Below are 24,518 nucleotides of genomic sequence, written 5' to 3' on the forward strand. Positions count from 1 at the left end.
TATTATTCCATATGTTCTATCTTTTATTCGCATCATTTATCGAGAGAATCGACGATTAGTCGTGCGTACTACTTGTCTGTCAAAGCTTCAGGGCGACCTTGCGGAGTTATGTAACATTGACATACTGTAATGAGGCATCGAATCAGATGTCACTTTTCATTGGTCAACTCCGCCGCACCCTCCATTTTGATTGGCTAAACTATTGTTTACTTGTTCATCAAGTAAGACGTAAGAGGAACGTCGGAGGGCTTGAACTCTGCTTGCGATCGCTCACACATATGTAGCAACATTCCATAGATAGCCAAACGAAGAGAACTTTGAACGTGGAACGCTTTTGATTTTTTCACATTTTGAGCTTGAAATTCTTCTAAATGATCGATACAAATAACAGTTCGAAGATTTTTATGGAAAATTTAAGAGTAAGATACGGCAAACATAACTTGTCGAACGATCAAATTTCAGTGTTCACCGGACCACGGCACACAAGCGCTTACTCAGCCTCTGTTATCAATAGCGTGTAGGACACACAAGCACAGAATAAACTGCATGCAAAAGTGGCTTTTTACTGTAAACAGGGAATGTCCGGTGAGAAAACGACTGGCAAAGACGTCTCTGAAAGTGTTAACTGTTTAACTGGCTCCGCTGCGCCCGCAGTTGCGTGTGTTTCGATGTATAATGGTCGCCGTGATACGGCGGCCGGCCACCGTGTATCTATGGAGCCAGAAACGGACGTCGCCCATTGTCAATGCTTTTTCTTCGCTGACAAACAAACTGCTCTTCCAGATAATAAAAATCATCATCACACTATAATAAGTACATGCAATTTTCTTTTTCGTAGTTTTTAATCGGTATTGTCATGCATTTTATATAGCAAGCATCGAACCAAAGTGAAACGAAATCTTGTAGACGACATTTTTTGTGTTTACAAACATAAATAGTTCCGGGTCAAGATTGGTAAATACTCATTAACATAAAGGTATGGCATAATGTTTTCGCTATTGCACTGCAGTGCAAATACCGCTGGTACGCGCGCGCTTCGATGCAAGTAAACTGTGGTACATATGTAATAAGGATCTTTATTTATATATCAGTTATTATAAATCTCGTACAAAATAAGACAACGTCAGAGCACGACAAATATCGTAATGCCTGTCTTACTCCTACCACCCTTTTTTGCATATTCAAATGGGAAGACATTTCAAATGAAGGGCGCCCTTACCATACACAAATGACCGTTAACTCTTCTTTAGGCAGTTTTATCCCATGAATTTTGTCAAATTCGGACGTCTTTCATTCTAAAAATGGAATTGCCTGTGCCCTTAATAAGGTAAGTCACTCTTACAATTTTCTATCACTTTTTGACAGTTTGGACCGAAAATACTGTTTTTGCCTATAGTCGCCAAGGTGTTATTTCAACACTGCCAGACGTTCTAGCCGAAGAATTACTGCTAGTTAGAGTCGTCAACTACTAATCTTGCTCCTTAACTCGTTTTTTTGTGTGTTCCAGCTTATTGTAGCGAGAAAAATGTCAAACAGCCATGCTGCATTCCGCCATCTGAAAGGTATTTAGGCGTATTGTGAATGCGTGCTACGCACTTTACAACTGACAACGGATGCTGACAAAGCGTACACGAACACAATCAGACCAAACCGTACAACAAACTACATTACAATTGCCTTAAAATCTTTAAATACACAAGTTCAATAAATGGAGTTATTTTTTACATTTCTGTATTCCTTACATCGATTTTTGAAACTCTAACTCCGACATGACTAGGAAAGTGTGAATAGTTTCTGACAAAAAATGAAATTATTTGTGAACTCAAAGTCAAACAATGTCTTCATTTCAAAACACACGAGACAGACATTACTTCACATTCCTAAAAATAACACGATCGGAACTAATTTGGGAAAATTGGATTTTCATATTTTTTAAATTTCTCAAAAGTGTTAGGTGCCAGATAGGTGAATGTTGCAATAATACAAATAACTCATAAAAACATGTGTGTAATGTAGAAAGAAAAGCAGATGACATTACATTAAGTAGATTAAGTCGGCATTACTTCACCATCCAATTATGATATCCCAAATCAGTTCCAACCGTGTTAAATGTTGACTCTGAAAATAATAACAAAACTTCAAACAGTGACATTAAATTTAACAATTTTGGATTCCTTAAATCAAAACGATAAATTCTAAGTAGAACATGACCAGGAAATGATTAACAGTTTCTGAAATTATTGACATTTAAAGTCAAACAGTCGCATCAAAACGAACGTAATTATAATTTCTTAACAATTTACAAAAATTGACTCCGAAAATAATTCAAAATTTCAAGCAAGGACTTCAGTATCACTTGAAGTCATTTCCACACGTCATAATGTAAAACTCTTTCCTGATGCGTTTTGATTAAAACGGTGGAAATTTTGCCAGTTTTGGTGATGTTGTGTTTTAGGCTGCACGATTGTATTTGCTGCAATATTTGCATTTACTGTCTTCTCAGATTTCTTACTTGTAAATGACCTTGACAGTGGAATCAATGGCATCTGAACAAACTATTCCACCGTTTGTAAACATTGCAATGTCATAAGGGTCTACATCTTTAGTTACAGTTTCCTGGTATTCACCCTGGCAATCAAATTTCACTATCTTCCTACTACCTGCCACATAAATATTGTCTGCATCGTCAACTGTAACTCCCAATGGCCACTCTAGGTGATAACTTCGAAATTTATTCAATATTTCAAGATTACTGCCCAAAATGTAGATACACTTTTCATCACCCCGACATGACACTATGAGTTGACATTTGCTATTCATGGTCAGCGACCAGGGTCCACTGAGTTGTTGACTTGAAATAATGTCCCCATCTCCATTACATTTGATTACACAGTCTGCAAGGTAGTCTGCTATGAAAACATTTCTGTCTTTATCAACAAATACACCAGTTGGGCGTTTCAGTTTACCCATTCCTATAATTTGTTTCACTTTACTCTTTGCATCACTTACTACAATGCAAAGGTTGCCTCTATCTGCTGTGTAGTAGTCACCATTGTCTACCATTTTTGTGTCCCATGGTCTAAACCGGTGAGGTAAGCCATGAACTGTGACAGATGTTAGAATCTGTGCAGTGTCTGCTATTATGGTATTCACACTGCCAGGCTGGTCACCATCTTCATAATGGTAGTCACAGACAATTACATGTCCATTCTGTTTATTGTCAATCCCCTTGGTCTCAAGACTTCTCCTGGTTTCTCACCAGACCTTGACAATCGCCTGATAGTGACATTCAGGGGTCGATCTGCAAGATATCAATTTGCAAATGTACGTCAAAAGTCAGCAGCTGATACACAGTAGAATAGCAATTGAAAAATTCTTCACAAATAAATGATTGGCTCGTTAAAATGTTATTAATTTGCATAAATAATTATTTTTCACCAATAAACATAAATTTAAGGCTTTCAAAAGTATGTTTTTCTGTGTGTGTGAGTTATATAGTCAGGATAACCCTGGGCGTGAGTTTATTGATGCAGTGACTCGGCTGCTCCAAAAGCATAATGTCGGGGTCAGGCGTTGGTGCGTGGACGTCCCTCGGGACTAAGGAATTGAAGAGTATTTCAATCAGACCTTGACTGAGCGCCTCTTCGAGCACAAGTTAACGTTCGCACAAGAGATGTGGTTCCCTTCTCGAGAGTGGTCACCTAAGTGGGTAGCCCAGTGGCTGCTGTCATTGTGGCCTTGAATGTATAAAGCCACATGCTGATCAGCCAAAAGCCATTTGAGGCTAAAAAAGTTAGAACAGTAGCGTAAAAACCCACAGCTTCAGTGTTCTGTCCCATCGACCTTCAGCATCAAAAGCTCCCTTTAGAGATTGGCGTCAGGTACCTGCATAAGCCTGGTGAGTTGGCAGGTGGTGGCCACCGAGTGACGAATCCCTTTGGTCCATGACCGTTCACTGGTTTGGGCACTCGGTAACCAAGCTTGATGAGCCTGTGCTGTATTATTTACAGGATGGGCCATTAAGGTTTTTTGTCAACGACGAACTTCGGTAGTGCACGCTGACACCTAGCTACTCCTAGATGGGGTCCTCAGCATTAAGAGCCCCTGCCCTCTGTATCTGTTACACTCAAGACAGGTCAACCTTATGTTTACAGCCGTGTAGCCCCTGGTATTCTATATCTAACACTGAACTGCTGGTTATCCTGGGGCTAGTAAGCCCAGAGGAGCTTAATACTGTAGGCAGCAAAGTGGTTATTTCGGATCTCCTTGAAATATAAGATGCAGTTGAAATTCAGGTTAAACCTAAGGCCCCCCCCCCCTTTGCGTGGTCCCGGCGCTTGTAGGGCACAAGCTTATTTTGCAAGTCTTGCGGAACTGCTGCTCGGTTAGCGGCCTGGCCTAAGAACCCTCCTCCCAGCGACAGATTACCCTGTGAAGCTGGTGCATGTAATGCACCCAGGAAACAGCAAGGTAGGCAAGGTTCGATCAGTTGAAACAGCGGTCGATGATCCAGACCTTTTAGGGGTCGTGAATTGTAAGGCCCTGGTTGGAGTGGACCATGAGTACGTAACCTAGGCACCGGTTGCCAGTCTGGATGGCCGCTTCCACTGCCTCTTTGCTGACATCTACGATGTAATTCAGAATCTGCTCTTTTTCAGAGCCTGGGATGGTGTCTTGTATGTTTTGCTGCCGGTTGTCCTTAGGATGGTACAGGATGGGCACAGAGGTGTCTTGAAAGTGGTGCTTGTGTCACTGGAATGGCAGAGCCTGCACTCGGTCGCAAACATTTTGTTTCAAGGTAATTATAAGGTCACCAGGCATCAAGACATCAACAAACTGACCCCATCTCCCGGCAATCGACTTTGTCAGGTAGTGGCAAATATTCTCTTCGAGAGCTTTGAGGGCCAGGTTCTTCACTTGATAGTCGAACATGACATTCCCCATAGTACTTGGTCTTATAATGCAGCCAGTCATGTGGCATCTCACCAGCAATCGGCGATGGTTAACCATGGTCAGAGCAGCATATGCCTTGGACAGTCCTGCGTTCGAGCATGTGAAGGAAGGTCTCGAGAATGGGCTGGGGCATCATACAGACCTCGTCCAAGATGGTCACACAGGGGATGTCCTTCTGGCCCATTCTTTCGAATTCCAGGGTCTACTCTACCCGATCACTCCAGCGGAAGAACTTGTGAAAGGTCCGGGCCTTGACCCCTCTGGCCCGCACCTCTTTGGCCAGATGATGGGTCGGTGTGAACACAAGGGGGATTGTCTGCGAGAACAGCTTGATCGCTCTAGTGGTTTGCTGCTGCCCCTCCGCCGTTCAGGTAGCTCAATGGGTGTCAGGTCAGAGGGTGATCATGGCATGCTGTTGTGCTTGATCTGCTGAACTGGCCCTTTATGGCCTTTTTTGTTTTGACTTTGGGAGGTAGGTTGCATATTCCATAAGCATGTACAGCTGCTCGCCCTTGTCATGCCACTGGGCTGGGCCGATCCAGGGGAGAGCTATAGTAGCACTGAGAGAGAGAACACAAACCATTTGTCGTAACAGTACTTGGGGGCTACAGATTCACTAATTCCAACATGCTCGTGCAGTGCCGTTTTCTAGACTTTTATGCTGTCACGGGCCACCTTAAAAGTCTCCTATTGATAAAATCGCAAAAGTATGCAGAGGAGATTGTTGTACGCATAGGACAGCATGCTGGACAACAGGTGGGTATACTGGGGCTGTGAGCTAACACAGTTCGTAAAGATATGGCCTCGGGCGCATGTCACCGGTGCACCGACCTGGGTGCCACATAGGCGCATTTTTAAGGGTAACTCTCACAGAAACGCTTGCATGTTTTATTTCAAGAAATCACCGTTAAAAGACATTCGAGCCTAGTGTGGAGTATAATTTACATAGTGCAGACTTTGCTTACATTTGGTAACAAATTTGACTAACCTTTATGAAGTCTTCCCATTGCCACCTGAAGCTCATCAATTTCGCCTGTGTGTGTTGAGTACATGGCTTTCAGTTTGGCAAGTCTTGAGGTTTGCCATTCTAGCAGCTCTTCTAGTTTTTCATTTCCAGTTGGCACTTTGATAGAATACTTCATATCACATAATTCCTCTGAAATGGCTGCAATTTCTCGCTCAAAGATATCTTGTTCACGGACATGATCAGAGAGTAAACCACGTCGTATCCAAGTTTTATCAGTAGACTGTACTCTAGAAATGTCATTTTGCATTTCCACAATTTTCTTCTCAGAGATGAGATGCAATTTTCTCTCCTTCAGTGTATCAAGGTCTATTTCCTCATATGACATGCCCCTCTCGGTTGATAATCGCATTTCTGCAATGCAAGAAATATTTACCATTCGTTAGTATTTCATGAAAAAATCGTAAGTACTGCTAATAATTCAGCATGCTTACCTTCAATAACAAAAGTCACTTTTACTTGTCGTAAACAAACATCAGGAAATACGGTTTGTAGTGTAAGGCCTAAATACATCAGCCACTGTGACAATATAACGCCAGAAGTTAAAGATTAACAATTTGCATATGACATATACAATTTTGCTGGTACTTCTAATTCTCGGATGCACGACTTTGTACATATTATAAGGAATCATCTCCGATCAGTTTGTCTACTTAAGGTTGATGTAAAGATCTCATTTAAGGCAACCATAAAAGATCGTATTTTAGCTGTTACCAAATGGATTTAGGAAAAATAATCGTCATATTATATATATATATATATATATATATATATATATATATATATATATATATATATATATATATATATATATATATATATATATATATATATATATATATATGCACAGAGATTGAATTGACATACAGATGACTAAATGAAAATAATAATGATAAAAGTTCCTCACTGTTTTCTTCAACATTTGGCAATTTGTTAACTTTTGCTTTTGTATATGCGTATATGCCTATACAGCATATACAAAGTATTCTTAATTAACCTTACCTTTTTCCCGAAAGTAATCAAGACAACTGATATAATCGGCATAATCAATAAGCGTCTCCAGTGACAAACAACGTGCACCAATGTCATCCATCAAATCGAGAGTAAGGAATGTGTCATCAGCCATTTTATCCAACCGACCACTTCCGTATGCCGCCCACAGGGCCTTTGCTGCAGCTGAAGAACCGCATTTAACTCGAAATATAAGGCTACCTTCTCCAACGTCATCTCCACTCAATTCAGGATGTATGTACATCAGTCGACGCATATATGCCAAAGAATTTCCATGCGTCCTTTCGTGTCTGAAAAAATCACGCTGTACCTCATCCATGTGCTTGTCATCCTCAGGCACCCCATCTCTGACATGCAAACGAATGTTCACACAGTCTAAAGGTAAATGGATACAAAGATAGACAGAGATATTGTGTTGTCATTGCAGTTATTAACGTTTTGACAGCGTACGGATATTAACTCTCCTGATACCCGAATTTCATTTTCCCTCGTGTGTCGGTAAACTGTCAATGCATTGTTGTAGCGTTGACCAACTCAAATGGTCGAAAAGCATTGTTCAAAAATATGATGGTCACTGTGCTGTGAAAATTTACACCAAATGTGTCCATATTATTGTCATATTATCCTGGAGTTAATGTCCCATTGCTTTTGATACAGATATTTAAAATCCAATATATATATATATATATATATATATATATATATATATATATATATATATATATATATATATATATATATATATATATATATATATATATATATATATATATATATATATATACAATAAATATGAGAACACATCAAGTATGTTTGGTACCTATTACTCGAGTTTCACGCATACACGCGATCGTCAGATAGGTAGATTTTATTGTGTGAAATTTGCTTCAGGTGCTTACATATAAGTGTCAGGTTGGGTCAAACCATTTGGTGTTGTGGGTTGGATTGAAATTTGACAAGTAAAATTTGTTTTCGTGTCGGCACTTGGAGACCAACTCCGAACGCTTGTTTAAAAGGCTAGATTTATCTGCATTGATTATGAATAGCTTCTCTGTAAGGCAAAGGTTGCATTTCTTTGACACATTTGAGTAACTGCTTGCTTTTGATAGGATTGACCATGATATATTAAATGGTTTGTCCTGGGATTTCAAGTGACAGACATATTTTGACAATTCTGTGCTGTTGGCGTATGCCTTACTTCGGAAAGATTGGACATGATTTGCATAGCGTGTTTTAAATGTGTTGTCAGTTAGACCGATGTAATGTTTCGCCTCATTGGCATCGCTTGTAACAGTAGCTTTATAGATTATAGATTTAGACTGGCAAGCCCCCTGGAGTGGGCAATTGGTCTTGATGCGGCACTTACATACGTCAGTGAGTTTTCTATCATTGCGCTGGGTGACCCGTTTGTTGTGTGATTTTATAATGCTGCCCATGTTGTGCATGCAGCTGTAGCTTAATTTGAGTGTATTTCTGTTAAGAACTTTATGTAATTTACAATCCTTTGGGAAATGTTTCTCAAGGAGACGGAAGAATTCCTTTCCGACGTTGGTTTTCACACTCTTACTGTAGGGTGGGTTGTACCATGTAATTCCCCTCTGAGAAGATACAAACAAGTTTTGGTATATATATATATATATATATATATATATATATATATATATATATATATATATATATATATATATATATATATATATATATATATATATATATGTATATTTCATCTAGTAGAGCGGGTAAATGTATCGTCCGAATAAACAGCGATGAATTTACAAATAAAATGATACCTTGTCCTCTGGTATTATTCGCCGGATTATCAGAAGTGGAAGGTTGTATCTTCATAGATTTTTCGTTGTTTCGAGGTGAACGTTCATCTGTAAAATCGAGAATTGAAAGATCATAATATGCATTTAAACGTTTCCTTGACACTTATTTTTTTAAAATGCATAGATTGTTTATATTAATACACTGATGATTGGCTTATGATTCTTTGTTGGGTCTTATTTTTTATGGTTTTTATTTTCTTTACCTGAGGCTGAAACGTTCATTTGCACCACCGTGATTTATAATCTGATAACACCATTTGCAATCATATTACCCTTGTCTATGAACAAAACATCATCAGATGTACTCGAGCTGTATTCATCGACGTTTTTCTACAAGATTTACATTAACAGAGTCGGTCATAATTAACACGATCGGAACTAAATTGGGATAATTGGATTGGCACAATTTCTCAAAAATTTAAGGAATTTGTTAAATATTACACCATAGTTACTAACCATCTTTAAAATTTTATCTAAAACTTGCGATGTTGTGCTCATGTTATGAGTAAGAATCATTGCATGACTGCATCTAATGCAATATTGTTCAATACTTATGAACAATATTTATATTTGAATGAAAATATGCGAACTTGTCTATACTTTCTTTGGTACTGAAATACTAGTTTTAATCTCGATTTGTTACTTTTCCCCAACCAAAATGAAGTTTTTCGATCGATTTACGGTTTAGTAAGTCAGGGTCATTTCAAAAGTGCCCTGACTACATTTAGTGTTTATTAAGCCCCAAATTGACGAAAAAGTAAGGGACATTTTAAAAGTGCCCTGACTCAAAGTCATTAATTAGACATATTTTATTCATTTGATTTTTTATGACATTTACACAGAAATACCACATTTTCATAGAAATGAATACGATTTAAGGGATATACAATAATTGACGTGTTTTTGTTGTTTTGTTCGATGAAAACAATATTTTAATTTTTACAGTATTCTATCATTTTGTAAAATGTAAGCTGTAAAAATGTCGATTTCATTAAACTTTCGTTATAATTACTCTCATCCAATTATCCCAATTTAGTTCCAATCGTGTTAATTATAATACCAGAATTATCATAATATTAATATTCCAATTAGGTATTTTCTCTGCAATCGATGTATGCTTTAATGATACATTTAATTAATAGTGCTCACTCATAATCCTGTAGTACAAATTTTACAGTTTTGTACAAAGAGTAAAAGGCCAACAAGGATAGTCATTAGAGGAGTTTACGCACTCATATTTCCTTTTTTCCATAAAACTGACGAAGTCTTTATGCCAATGAAAACATTTTAAATAACGTGTTCAAATATAAATTATGGTGACCTACGTATCCACATAAAATTGCACGGATGTTCTACGCCCTCTATCGAGAAATTGCTTATTCCTCAAACTGACCTCTGAATGATTTGCCCTTTTGATATACGCCTTCATTTCAATAAGCATTCATCTTTTTATACACAAGTTATACAGATCCTGAATTTGACATCCTCTCAGGCGCTCTAAATTATGTTTCTCATCTCGGCAAAGGCATTCACTAATAAAGGTAGCAAAAGTAACCACGAATTGAACGGTGAATAAACAAAAGATCAAGATGAAAATACTTATATGCTTACATTGTCCATGGCCAGGGTTCCCCTTGTGATGTGCACCGTTATGCTCTCTTTTGCCCTCACGCTGGCCTGCAATGTTGACAGGTTGCTCGGAATCTTTAATAGTAAAACGTGTTGATTTGAGTCACGTATTTCACTTACAAATCTCCCATGAATTAATCAATGCAGTAGATTTATATTCGTCGACGTCACTGCCACTCAACTTTAAAGTTACCAAAATGAACTTATGACTGTCAAGCTGTCGAATACAACATGTTCAAATCTTTTGCGCTTTTTAAGGTTAAATGTACTTGGCCTTTGAATTTTTGTTGTTGTTTTCACTGCATTACGTGGCTAGATTTATCAAGGCACGTAAAGGTGATTACAATGTATGGAATCGGTCAACATTAAGAATGACTACATTAAACGGTATTGCTCATCTACGTTTTTATGCTTCATCTTACATTTCACCTTGATCGATCACTATACATATTTCTGATGCGAGTACGGTTATACTTACCATGAAGAGGAGTGGGGTTTGGAGCAGGACTTATATCTGAGTCGCCAACACTGTGCCCAGTGAACTGGTGATCTGTGAAAATAATGGAAGGCAATACAAAATTTTAAGAGTATTTTATAATATTATATGCGATACGGAGATGGAATGTGAGTTTTTGTACCGTTCTCGATTAGCATCCACTGACGGATCTGCTCGACAAAGCAAACAAATTGCTAGTTTGTGGGCCATTGATTATCACTTATCATAATATTCGATGATGCATTCTGTACAATGCGACCATAATATTGACAAGACATTGCAGTCATGGATAATTGAATAATAAGTAATGGTTTGGGAAGCAACTTTCAAATTTAAGAAGTTGTTCAAATTGAAAATTAAAATCTATATTATGATTATCGACTATGATTGTTATCTATATTTGGGTATTTCATCTATCGAAAACGTTCCGGTATGATGTGAAGTCCAAAGGTTTTATATCAGCTATAAGTCCGTCGGCTTACAAATACAGCCTTCTCTAGACATTTGGTGCATGCCAATAGTCAAATTATCAGTGGAATCAAAAACGAGCTGTCACATGTGGAATGCCTCTATACAAGTTAAAATGGCAAGTGCTGTAATGGATCTAATGTTCCGAAAATCCATAAATTGATTGATTGGCAAAAGAAAAAGTTGTGGGAAAAGCAAAATATACAATATTTTGGTTCCAATGGTATAACATGTTCAAGTCAAATAAAACCCTCGTTCTCAGATTTGTATTATATTTTAAATTCGACTATACAAAAATGTTCTAGCCTTTACCTTTCACAGCTGACAGTTGCACAGGACCTTTTTGCTCCAGAAGAGCACAAAGTCCTGTGTGGTGGTTATATGTAAACGAAAGTAGAAAAGCGCCAGAGGCAAATTTTATGAGGCCATATGAGTAGCGTTAAAAGGCAAACTTTTGGAAATGATCGGCCGTAGATTGATCAATCATTTGAAATTATTATATCACATCAATTATTACTTTATTACTACAGGTGTTTCGGGGAACATTACTCAATGCTGTTTCCTGACAGCAAAGTAAACTGATAATAATGCCTAATGCAGTGACGCACATGCCGTTATCCTAAACTCTTTTAAAATCTTCATGGCCGAACATACAGTCATCACAAAGTATAGAGATCTTAAAGATTGATTCTTTCGTGTAAATGAATCATATTAAGGTAATATGCACCTCGAAAGTGAAAGACTTAAACTTTTGCTCAAACTTTCCTCAGTGAAACTTTTAACCATTCTCTTACCGAAGCAAGAATAAAAATCAGGGGTCACCGTGCAAACTTTGGTACTAGAGAGACAAACAACTTGCGATTTCTCGATATTTGAAATTCAAAATGGCCGCCATCCCTGTGTTAACTCTATGGGAAAAAATAAAATTTTCGATTTTCAAAAAACTAAGACGGTGAAAACTCTTCTTTCGCCAAGAGCTTCAAAATGAGTCCCCACAAGTGGTAGGTCAGAAGAGAATTGATAAAACTTGAAGGCCCGAATTTCTGTCCCCGAGGTGCGTTCTACCTTAAGTTGTATACATTTTGTGTATTTTACCGAAGTCTGGGTCAATTGAGTTTATTGTCTGACCTTGAACTTCCTCAACAATGTCTTCGCTTCCATCAGTTTTGGTAACAACCTCCTCGTTAATTTCTTCTTCCTCCGTAAGTTGTGATTGTTGGCTCTCTGCAATGTGACGAAAACTCGTTTTGTATTTTTTACTCGATTGTAACGACCATGTTCTAAGAAAACACGTCAACAGATGGCTCATGATTTGTTTTAGTCTGAGCTGACTGCGTTGTCATAAAGCTGCTGCATGTAAGGTAATATCATATAGAGCTTAGCCATGGTGTAGCGTCAGAGGTTACAAATTACAAATTCTATTTCCGTCTAAAGATGATGCACAGTCGACGCTTAGACCTACATGGTCAATAATAGTATCGATTCATGATAAGAAAATATAAAATAGAAATAATTGTTACTTGTTTTACATTAGAAGTACCACTGCACATTTCATAAACATTAAACTCAAACACAAACTTTACTTGGTCACCCACTGATTCGCACAGTTCACATACATTTTATAAGACCGAGGCAGGTATTGATATTCTGTTTAATTTGTCAAAAAGTTGGACATCATTGGCAAAATATGTACATAACGTCTTGCATTTACATTGTTAACAAACTACCAATGTTCTATAATGGACGTATTGTGCCGTCATTATCGTTGTCATAGAAACTGTACCGCCTAACGTCAGGTATTTCAAGTTGAGACCATTTCCTTCTAAAAACTTAAAATTTGAAGCTATTTATCGACACAGATGGCGCTTTTCTAAATGTTAGTTCAATCTCATCATTTTTGGCGTGAGTCCTTATTCATAAGCATGATAGATTTCTGTTGTTTTCATTTTTTCGGCATGATGGTAACGACACTTTGTATCAAATAACCTACGAGGTAGAGAATGTTTTGTACTCGTTAATGGCAACCATGCATTTTATTTTTTGGTCTTTCAGAAATAATTCTTTGCATGTTTCGTATTTGTTTCTTTACAAGCGCTCAAAAAACATTGTGGCACCTTGGAATTTAGTCGGGTACATTTTCGATTTAATACTCGCATAGCATTGAACCGGCGCATGCGTAGTCATTAGCCACTGGCTTGACTACTAAAATCAAAAACCATTATGTACGTACGATGCACTTTCCGCAAAGGTGGTTCCAACAGGTCAAGCCCGTATATCTTGACCCAGGTTACAAACAAAGTGTTGTAATACAATGGGGATTGTGTTGTCACATTGTAAAATGTACTATAAGAAATGATGCATGTGATCATCATCATTGATTACGAGTGAATACAATTGTTTAACTGTATCCGAGTACTTGCTCTGACTGCTTAATTAAACAATAAGCACGTTAAACACATTGACACGCACGTTGATATGTATGTCTTTAGATCATTCCTGTCACAAATTCGCTACCTGGCATACACATGCACCATGACCCGAAAGGGAAAGTGGCTTCCACACGTGTAACGATTATCGCGCATTATTGTCAATATGTAAATATCAGTTCTTGTGTGTATGAGTACATGCATGTGCTACTGCTATTTAATAAATAGCTGCAAGCGTGTGTCTCTCATTAAACATACTTTTATATAAGTGATATATATTACCTGTGGTGTTTCCCTCAACAATGGCCTGTGGTGGTACCTCCACCTCTACACACGTAGAGTCTGTGTGCTGCTCTATGACGTCAATGATCATTTGCCTCATTATTCCTTTCACTTTAGTGATAACTGTTTTCAGTTTTGCTCTTGTCTCGTCTGCTTTTTTCAAGAACTGCTTATATTTGACTACAGTTTTGATTATTCTTGCCTTCAAATTTTCAAAATTCACCTTCATGTCGACAACTATGTCTGCTTCGAATTCCCGAAGGTACTGCTTAACCGGAGTATGTGACGGGGACCCCTCAGGAATTATCACTGGTTTGCACAGTGTCATGGCATTGAGAGAAAGGTCTACGGAATTTGGTGACGATGGCGGCACGAGAACGACTTGCGACGTCTTCAATTCGTGATCGAAATCAGCTGGCGGAAACGGCTTAAATATAATTTTCTGTTTAGGATGGGGATTTAGACGTGCAATGACTTCATCTTCTCGTCCTTTACGAACACCGAGAATTTTCCATGTTGGTGGAACAATGAGTATATTTGATAGGTTTTCAGCCATGGCGTACATAGCTTTACCTAGAATGCTATCACTGGTCAAGTTTGCGATATCGTTTTCATTAACTAGTGTCAATATCTGAAAATGTTCGCCGCTTGGCAGAAATGTAGGGACTGCTTGCTGAAAGTTATCTTCATCTGGATAATGTAAAAGTCGATAATGATTAAATTTGACTAAAAGCTCTTTGGCCTGATACTCTAAGGTAAAGTACTGAAATAAGGAGGAACCTATCGAAAATATAGCAGAACAATTTTTAGATAATTGGAAATATAATTGCCTCAAAAGTTCTAGTTCGTCATGTTCATAATCGATGTTTGATTCGAGTGTGTCGTGCGAGAACACATTGATAAGACAGAATGCAGCATTTGGGAAGTACTCTCGTTGAATTTCCTCTGCGGGAGGGGATGTTACTATATCGAGGCCGAATACAACTTTTACATTTTCAAGCTCCAACAAATCGTTATAAAATATTTCAGGTTTATGCAGCCAACTTAGAGCTGGTTGTTCACGACGTAAGTGAATCGGTGGTTTTGGCTTAATCATATTTAAACCAACCTTACGGCAGAAGTTTTGGTCATGTCCGGTCATTTTGTAAACGGTACAATAGACAGCAAAGCCGATAGAATGAAGCAAAGTGATCAGAAGTCTAAGAGCAGCAGGTATGCCACCTGTGATTGGCCACCCTACGGTAGTGCTGACAATCAACGCCGCCGGTGGATCGGTAACATCAACCCTGTCACAAAGCAAAGAGGAAAGAGTCATGTCAACTGAAAACCAAAAGATTCAGATTTTGTCCACTTAAAAAGCCTCACCTTGGTGGCTATTGTACAGGCATCACTCAACAAAAACTTCGGATGATCTGATCAAAGACAAAAAATTAAAAAGAAGAAACTAAATTTTTTATAGTCTCATCCCGAGACCCCGCCCTCCCTTCATTTCCCATCATCCAATTTATTAGAAGGTGATTAAAGATTTCGGTGTCTCCATGTGCAACAATAACCATAACGGTGAAACAGTACACATAGTTCATCAGTTTGATTTGCCAGACAGAAAAGGTAGTTGACGATAGCAAATTTCGTAAGCTTACAACTAAATAAAACTAGGTTGCATAACCGAAAAGCAATTAGGTTAAAATAGGGCAATAAAATTTATCATAGAACGTCAAAGCAATATTAAAAACTATATTAAAATGCAATCCTTCATGTTTTGACCTATACAGATAAAAACATTTTAAGAAGAACTGTACAATAATGGACGTCATGTTACAAAACTGATTTCACAGGCTGACAGCAACATAATTTTCTGTTACTCTTTAAGCCAGGTCTCTATAATTGGGAATGATAAGTTGTACATCAATCAAAGATATGTTCACTCTTCAGTGGATAACGCCTACGTAGAGAAAAGCAGTTGTTCCTTTTGGCCGTTATCTTTTGGAAAAAATCGAGTATAGGCAGTCAAATATCGCACTTACAGACACAATAATTTCACGTTAAAGCATGTTCTCTCTGTAAATGTATGAAGTAATGAACTATTCTATCGACAATTCCTTGCAAAATTAACGTTATATGTGTAACAGGTCCTTATTCCCTTCTTTAACTGGATAAAGAAGAATGACCCGACAAACCATTAACTCTGCGAGTCATATATTGAAAAATTTCGGATATAGCATGGGTTTTGCCGCTCTCTATAGTAATAAAAGCTTGATGTTGAACATTCGTCTAATAGCGTACACCCAGTTTTCAGTAAGGTGACTTAACAAAGGACCCTTGGCATTGAGTTACCAGGGCACTGGTGAAATGTTGATTGATGCGAAAAGTTCATGAGGTCTACAATAACATGTTCCCTTGGGAACGACAATTTCAGGAAAGAAGAAACTGACAATAACAAGAGAAGTTGCAAATTTTGAATTCAAGAACCCGCTCACCTCTAATGTGCTCTTCGCTTTCCTAAGTTTCGAGGTGTCTTTAATTATCTTGAAAACGTGACCCATAGATTTACGCGCAGTGAGAAGTATTTCAGGTAAACAGACACCACTTAACAAAGATTTTCATATTTTGGACAGCAAATTAAACCAGGTATAATTGAGTTGGGAAAGACCGTCAACGATCAAGACTGTACCATAGATAGCCGCTCATCGTTAACGTCACCAGGCGATCGGTAAACAACATATGCAAGTAGAGGCATATTACCAGTGTGCACCGCAGAAAAATTGCAGTCTCGTGTCATACTTCTTAATATGTGATCACTTGTTGACCGTTGTGAATGACACGCCACATATGATGCTTCAATATGACAGAGACTAAAATTCAAAGGCAGAGATAAAAGAGTCAACTTGATTTGCTGTAAAACCGTGCTATGCTGGCGATACATCCATCATGCAACAGTTGTTATGGGATAGTGGTGTCCTCATTCGCCTCTAAGAGTAAAAATGGGTAACCTGCTACTATTGATATGCAAATGATGTCTACAACCTCGAACAAACATAAAAATCGGCGTTTGTAACCTTTGCACAATGTCACATATATCGTCGACATTCTTGTTCTCTTAGTCCCCTATGGTGGCGGAAGTGCGAAAATGTCAATGCATGATAACATAATGTCAACATTTTTTCAATTTACCTTTCAGAGCTCACAGTCCCCGGGTCGCGTTGGCCGCCATTGCCAACCAAGAATTCAGCAGGTACACTCTCACTGTCGTCAGGAGCACACGGTCTTGTGTCCGATGTCGCCATTCTAGCTGCAAACGAACGAATTAGACAGCAGGTTGTACTTGAGCTCGGAGATGACCACTGTGAAGACGTGATTCCGCTGAAGGGGACACATGAGAATGAATACAGAACGCTGAGACAAAGTCGGACATGCAAATCCTATGCATGTCTCTGCAGAACTCTTGACAAGCGTTGTTTGTCGAAAGCGTCTACAGTGGACAATTGATGTGCAGTAGAAAGGTCATCCATCACAGAAAGCCTATTGTCGCCGAAACGTAGTCTAGAGTCTGAGCGTACCAACGAGTGCTTGACCCATATTTGTTTGCAGTTCCGTTTCTTTGTACGGCTTTCACAACCCCTAATATCAATCCTTGTTAATAAAAGGTATTTTCTATGATAAATGACCTCGAAGAAGGATCGTCCATTCAGCCAAATGTAAAACATAAGGCTCCGATTGCATAATCTGCAAAAAAAAAAGATAAGAAGGTCGAATAGTTTTAAATTTTGACAAACCATTCCTTGCAATGTAGCTGTGAACGGTTCCTTGTAACACGTTTCTAGATTGACAGGACTGTGATATCATAGCACAAGACTGATGTACGGGCCAAAGTAATTAAATTCTTTGTTTTGCGTCCCAACCCGCTTAGGTTTTTAAGGTTTTCATAAAAAAAAAACACACAGTGTATTTGAATAGGAAATTTTAGGACATGGCCGCTTAGCTTTTCTGAACTAAAATTTTGTTACAATTTTTATTTGCTGCTATCAAATTACATTGTGTTAATTTTCTTGTGCGTGTTCTTCAGCCGCATAGACGCGTACCTTTTCCCATTTAGAGTGGACGCAAAACAAAGAATTTACTTACTTTGGCCTTATGTGTTTCCATCAAAACTGAACTGAATGATCGAAGTATTCGACACAGAAAGCTACCAGTAAATACGATTATGATTTACTCATGTTAGTTTGATCACATACAGCTAAAATTATCATAACTCACATTATTCTTGAAAACGTAAATCCCTGCCAGCGTATAGCAAACCCCTACTTATTGATAAATTTAGCAAATGCTGTACATGTATATGTAGAAGTCTTTACCCTTGTTAAAGTCAAGTATGGAATTAAGAAATCAATGGTTCGATCAGATCTCTGAAGTTGATGGCCGACTAACCAATCCAAAGCCATATCACTAGAACGATACAGCAATAGTAGTAATTGACCGAGGGAAGTGTCTCAATTGTTGAAGCAACATGAGGCGTGGTGAAATACAATGCTATCAGTGACCGTGACTAACTGAGAGGTAATTACAAGAATCCCATTCCGAATTGGTTGGAACTTTACTTTTCCTGCGTAACACTTTGCCTGTACATTGAATGTTCTTTTATGCATGATTTCTTCTCTACCAATAACATTAAAACCAAAGTAGCAAAATGCATTTTATTCCCGACGACTCCTACCATATCTGTTATTACTGTAAGTTGTGTCAAAGGTAGTGTTCAGTACCCTGGCGTTTTCCACGTTTTGGACATAAAGTTGGTACACTTTATCGACCACAATATAACAGGCTACTTAAATACGGTAGGGAATTGCGTCTCTTCCTAAGAGCCATTTCAAAATTACGTTTATTCCCTGAGATTAAAGCAGCTAATAATAATTCACACGGCAAAAATCACGATAATTACCGCTCAATAAATAGCGTTCTAAATTCCTAAATTAGCTGAAAATTAGAAAGTCTGGCCTGAAGTAAAAAAATCAACGATATATCGGATATTTACGATAATTATAACGTTCTAAATAGCGTTCTAAATTTATAAATTAATTGAAGTTTACAAATTCGGGCTTGAAATCAACAACGTTTTCAGCTACATATCGGATATTTGCTAATAATATAGCTTTTAAAACAGCGTTCTTAATGTTTAATTTAGCTGAAATGTAGAATGTCGGGGCTTGAGGTGAAAAAAATTCAAACGATAGGGATATTTACGATAATTATAGCTTTCTAAGTAGTTATAATTTAGTAAGTTTCAATGTCATGATTTGTAGCTCTGCCAGCCGACTGTTCGTTTGCGCTAGTATATCACGAAAAGACACGCGCCCTCGGATTATTTTCTTTCGTTTTTTACCTTATGGAATCGTTGTCTAGTAAGGAACCGAAAATTCCCAAACGACACGCATGTGTCAATCAAGAATCAATCAAAAGAATTGTGTTTTACGCTTCAAATGTAATTTATTTTTTTGACATTCTTAAAAGTGTAACACAGAAAACGCTACAAGGTGAGCTCGATGAACATATTCACCTAGCTATTAGTCTAAAGAGTTTTTGAGTAGGAAGTTTACTGCAAAAAGGTTCATGTAACATCAACACTAACTCGTTTATTATGTGTACTATTTTGATATGAAATTGCTCAAAGTATCGACACTAATCTAACACTTTCAATCACATTAAAATAGAAACTGCACCCACAAAAAAGAAACTAGGAAAGTCTTTGCACTCGTAATTTGCCGCCATTTGCATTCAAGAATGATCGGAAAATAAGAGTCACTGTAGCTATAAATTCTGGTTTTACACATTTTAATGAAAGTACACAGAAGTATATGTCAGTACGATCTCTTAAAAATAATACTTTGTGACATTGATATAAAATGTAGTTGCCTCCAACATTCAAACTCTTCCTGATCGTAGTCAAGATTTGATTCAAGTTTATCATGTGAAAATGCATTAATGAGACAAAATGCGGCATTTGGAAAATGCTGTTTTCTGAATATCTACGGCGGCAGGGAATGTTACCATATCAAAACCAAAAACAATTTTGACGTTTTCAAGCTTCAAAAGATCAATATAAAATATTTCAGGTTTGATAAGCCAACTTAGAGCAGGTTGTTCACGACGCAAGTAAATGGGTGGCCTTTGTTTTATCAATTTTAAACCAACTTTACGGCAGAAGTTTTCGTCATGCCCGGTCATGCGATAAACGGTACAGTAGACTACGAAGCCGATAGAATGAAGCAAAGTGATCAGAAGTCTAAGAGCAGCAGGTATGCCACCAGTGATTGGCCGTCCTACGGTAGTGCTGACAATCAACGCCGCTGATGCATCGGCAGCAACCCTGTCGCAAAGCAAAAAAGGAACAGTCATGTAGACCAAAAGATCCAGATTTTGTCCACTCAAAAGCTTTTGCCAAAGTGGATATTGTAAATTAGGATGTTTAGATTAAAGACAAATATTTACAAAGCAGCAGCTATTTTTTCTGTAGTCTCATCCCCACATCTCCGTCCTTCCATACCCCCTTCTTCCAATTTGATACTGTATGACAAAAGATTGTTGCGTCCCCATGTGTAACATCAACCACAACGGTGATATTGTACGCAACGTTTACAATCTTGATTTGCATCCGATAGAAAAGGTAGTAGACGATAGCAAATTTGTCAATCTTCAAATATAGCGAAAGTAGTTAGTAGGTTATGTAACCTGATAGCATTTATGTTAGCTAGGTTAATAAAATTTATCGCAAAACGTCAAAGTCATATCACATTAAAATACAATCTCTCACGTTTTCACCAGTGTAGAAATTAATATTTTGCGAGGAACTATACAATAGTAGACATCATGTTACAAACTCTGAGTTCACAGGCTCATAATGGGAGTTGTAAATTTTACATTAATCAACATTGTGTTTACTTTTCATTGAATACATCCGTTGACAAAAGCACTTCTTCTTTTTAATCTTTCGGTAAATCCGTGTATAGGCGGTCACATATCGCATTCAAGGACACTGTCATCGGTGCTTCGATGACACAGAATAAAGTCCAAATGCACAGACAAAGAGTCGCCTTAATATGTATGACACGCTTTGCTGTAAAACCGTGCTATGCTTGCGGTAAATCCATATTGCAACAGTTGTTGTGGGCTACTGGTGTCCTCATTGACCTCTAAGAGGAAACTGGGGCAACCTGCAACTGCTGATATGCAAGCGATGTCTACAACCTCTAACACGAAAATCGGTGTTTGTAACCTATGCACAATGTCACATATATCCTCGACATTCTTGTTCTCTTAGTCCCTTATGGTGGCGGAAATTTGAAAATGTCAATGCAGGATAACATAATTTCAACATCTTTTCATTTTACCTCTCAGAGCCCATGGTCCCTGGTTCGCGTTGGACGGCATTACCAGCTGAGAATCCACCCACTCCCTCGTCAGGGGCACACGCTCTTGCGTCGGATGTCGCCATTCTAGCAGTCCGCGAACTAAAGAGCAGGTTATGCTGAGGTCGGAGATGACCAAAATGATGACGTGATTCCGGTCAAGGGACTCGGAAAAATGAATAAGAGCACGGACACAAGGTCGGACATGCACATAAAATACGTTGTTTGTGCAGAACTGTCGACAAACGTGTGTCTCAAAAGAGTCTACCGTGGATAATTGAGGTGCAGTCATGCAATACAGGAAGTTTATTGGCGCCGAAAGATAGTCTGTAGTCTGAGCATGTTTACGAGTGTTCGTTCCACATTTTGCAGTACCGTTTCTTTGTACGGCTTTCTCACGGTCAAATATAACCCAATTTTCATAAAAGGCATTTTCTATGATAAATGTTTACGAAGCAGTATTTTACATAAAGCCAAATGAAAAACATATGGCTTCAATTACGTAATTTGCAAAAAATCAGTGCCTTGCTTTCGAACGATTCCCCCTAAGTCACACGTTACGTTTAAAATTTGCATAGTTACAAAAGCGAATGCACCAATCACAACCCTGCCCCTTCAGAGACGCCCCTTATTTCCATTAACTTCCCAATCGGAGAAAGAAGTTTCTCAGTAATGCGACAGGAGAGGTGATAAAATATTTCCTAACTGCATGCATCTCAGTCGTAATTCTGGCATTGAAATAGCACACAAACAAACAAACAAACCGATAAAAGGCTAAGAAATTCATACATTTGTCAGACGTATAGAAGTGAGAATTATAGGTGATATATCAAAGGAGCGACTTCAGACTCGACACGCCCGTACAGGAAAGAATAAAACGCGTCACTTCCCTGTGACCTTCCAGTTTCTGTGATATGTTACGATCACTGTGCGAAACAAGGATTGCGCCCTCTTGCGCCTGGTTAATCGACTTACCGTCAACCTGACTATAGTTGTTTCTGATTTTGTGATTTTGATATAGTCTTACTATGAAAGATTGAAGTGTAATTCTTGACCGATAAACACGATGTTCTGATGTTTCCCTGACGAACTGGAGCAAGGAAGCGGTAGAGGAAATGAAGCACCTCTGTTTTTTGTATTGTTGATACACCCCACAATTTTTCTCAAAATCATAATCAGGGTACGTTTTGACCCCTACATAATAATCATCCCTGGTGCCATAACAGTTTTTGGTTTGTTTTTGTTTGTTTTTGTTTGTTTTTTTTCGGGGGGGGGCTCAGTTTGAAATGCACCAGGATGAAAAATAGTTCCCAATTATTGTAGTTTAGTCTACATTTGTGTTACCCTCTTCCTTTTAAAAGTGCTTTCTCACTCGTTAAGAAACTTCTGCAATCATATTGTGCACACATGGAGTTTCCATAATATAGACATTTGGGGAGATTTTTGCAGGGGGAGGTCAGGAGGGGTGAAAAATTCTTCAGATAATTGTCATTCAGCATTTGCTACACACAAACAATTATTCATGCAGATTTATTCAGTATTTGCTACCGAGAAACTTTCAAAGTTCAACCCTTTTGTGTGTTTTTGTGTTAGGATTTGTAAATTTGATAGATGGCATTCTAAGTAGTGTATTGTTGAATGTTAAAAAATGTGTGGCTTTTTTTTGAGCCTGTTTTTTGGAAAAAAAATTGAAAATGCCTTTTTAAAAGCAAAATAGTGCATAATGACTTGATATGTTGTTTTATCATTATTGACGTGTTTCTACTTGTTCACCCATTCTTGCATTCATCATTGCAATAAAATGCTATGAACAAAAATGAACCTGATGTGGCCTGCATCTGTTTACCTTGATCTTAAAAGGCAAATATAACTCTCTGTCTTGACAACCATACTATAGTTTCAATGTTTTACCTAGTGTACCTGCTTGGTTTGTACACAGGAAACAAGTAGAAAACAGGCCCTATAATTTTATAATTTTCAAGTGATCAGAATACAAAAGTCCTGAAAAGATAAGATAATCACAACTTCCAGTATAAGGGATACAGTCACTCTAAATATATCAATTAAAATTAAGAATGTGCCTGGAGGATGTACTAAAATTACAGAAAGTTGCTTCCTGTCGGTAAAATTAAAAAAAATCAAGATTTTAAAGACTTTTGCTGATTTTTTTACGCATTTGTCTTCTTATTTATTTATTTTTTATTTTGCAAACTTGAATATTTTTTTCCTTTCTGCCCTGATTTTTTTTTCTGTTTTTTTGACCACCCCCTCCCAAGATCTAATGGTCTGTCCCTAAGTACAGCTGGCCTATTCAATCGAGGGCGAGTATGATAATTGTAACAAAGTATCCAAATTATGGTTCACTACTTGAACTCACTTTACTGTTAGAAACAAAGTCGTGTCATAAATTGTTATTTTTTCTTCTTTTTGGCTTAAAATCAACCGAGAAAATATTTGTCCAAGAGGGCACGTCGCTAAAACTTGTATAACTTCAAGCTTTTTATGGGCGCCATTCAGGCCGCCTCGACGATATTTTTGCGCGTCCTTTGAAGGCATTGCACATAAATAACGCGAGGGCGCGTCCCAGACTCAACACTGAGTCCATGAGTAGATCCCGATGATAGAACACATTGAGGCATGCATCATACGTGTACACATTCGGCCCATTATCTATTGCCTGGCTTTAGGCTGACAGAAGCATTTCTTCCTTTTCATTTTAAATTTATGTCTTCCTTGCTGGGCTAGGGAAATCCGACACACCCAAGGTCATACCAGCTGGAAGCAAAACCAGAAGATAGGACCCAACGATAGCAACCAAGACCTTGTATCACACATGTTGCAGATGTAACTGGCATGATGGCTACCGCTCCGATTTCGAATGTGTTACGCCCAAGGCCCATTGCTAACGCCAGTCTGTTCCAAGTACACACCCGTCGACTACCCTCTATCCAGGAGGTGCACTGAACCAGGGATGAACTCATTCGAAGAATACAATAAGTC

The 24,518-nt window shown here is 38.1% G+C and overlaps 1 protein-coding gene across 1 annotated transcript; it reads right to left on the bottom strand.

Moving 5' to 3' along the window:
• Nucleotides 1–1,058: 1,058 nt before the first annotated feature.
• LOC139129846 (uncharacterized) lies at nucleotides 1,059–17,576 on the bottom strand. Its single transcript, XM_070695524.1, has 9 exons — nucleotides 17,290–17,576; nucleotides 14,119–15,404; nucleotides 12,539–12,634; nucleotides 10,925–10,996; nucleotides 10,429–10,521; nucleotides 8,779–8,865; nucleotides 6,980–7,363; nucleotides 5,942–6,331; nucleotides 1,059–3,301 (listed from the first exon to the last, which is right to left on the bottom strand). The coding sequence occupies exons 1-9, from the start codon at nucleotides 17,400–17,402 to the stop codon at nucleotides 3,198–3,200; spliced, it is 2,625 nt and encodes an 874-aa protein (XP_070551625.1). The 5' UTR covers nucleotides 17,403–17,576; the 3' UTR covers nucleotides 1,059–3,197.
• Between the last annotated feature and the right edge of the window lie 6,942 nt (nucleotides 17,577–24,518).

This window comes from Ptychodera flava, chromosome 3 (genome assembly GCF_041260155.1).
Source record: "Ptychodera flava strain L36383 chromosome 3, AS_Pfla_20210202, whole genome shotgun sequence".
NCBI classification, from domain to species: Eukaryota; Metazoa; Hemichordata; class Enteropneusta; family Ptychoderidae; genus Ptychodera; species Ptychodera flava.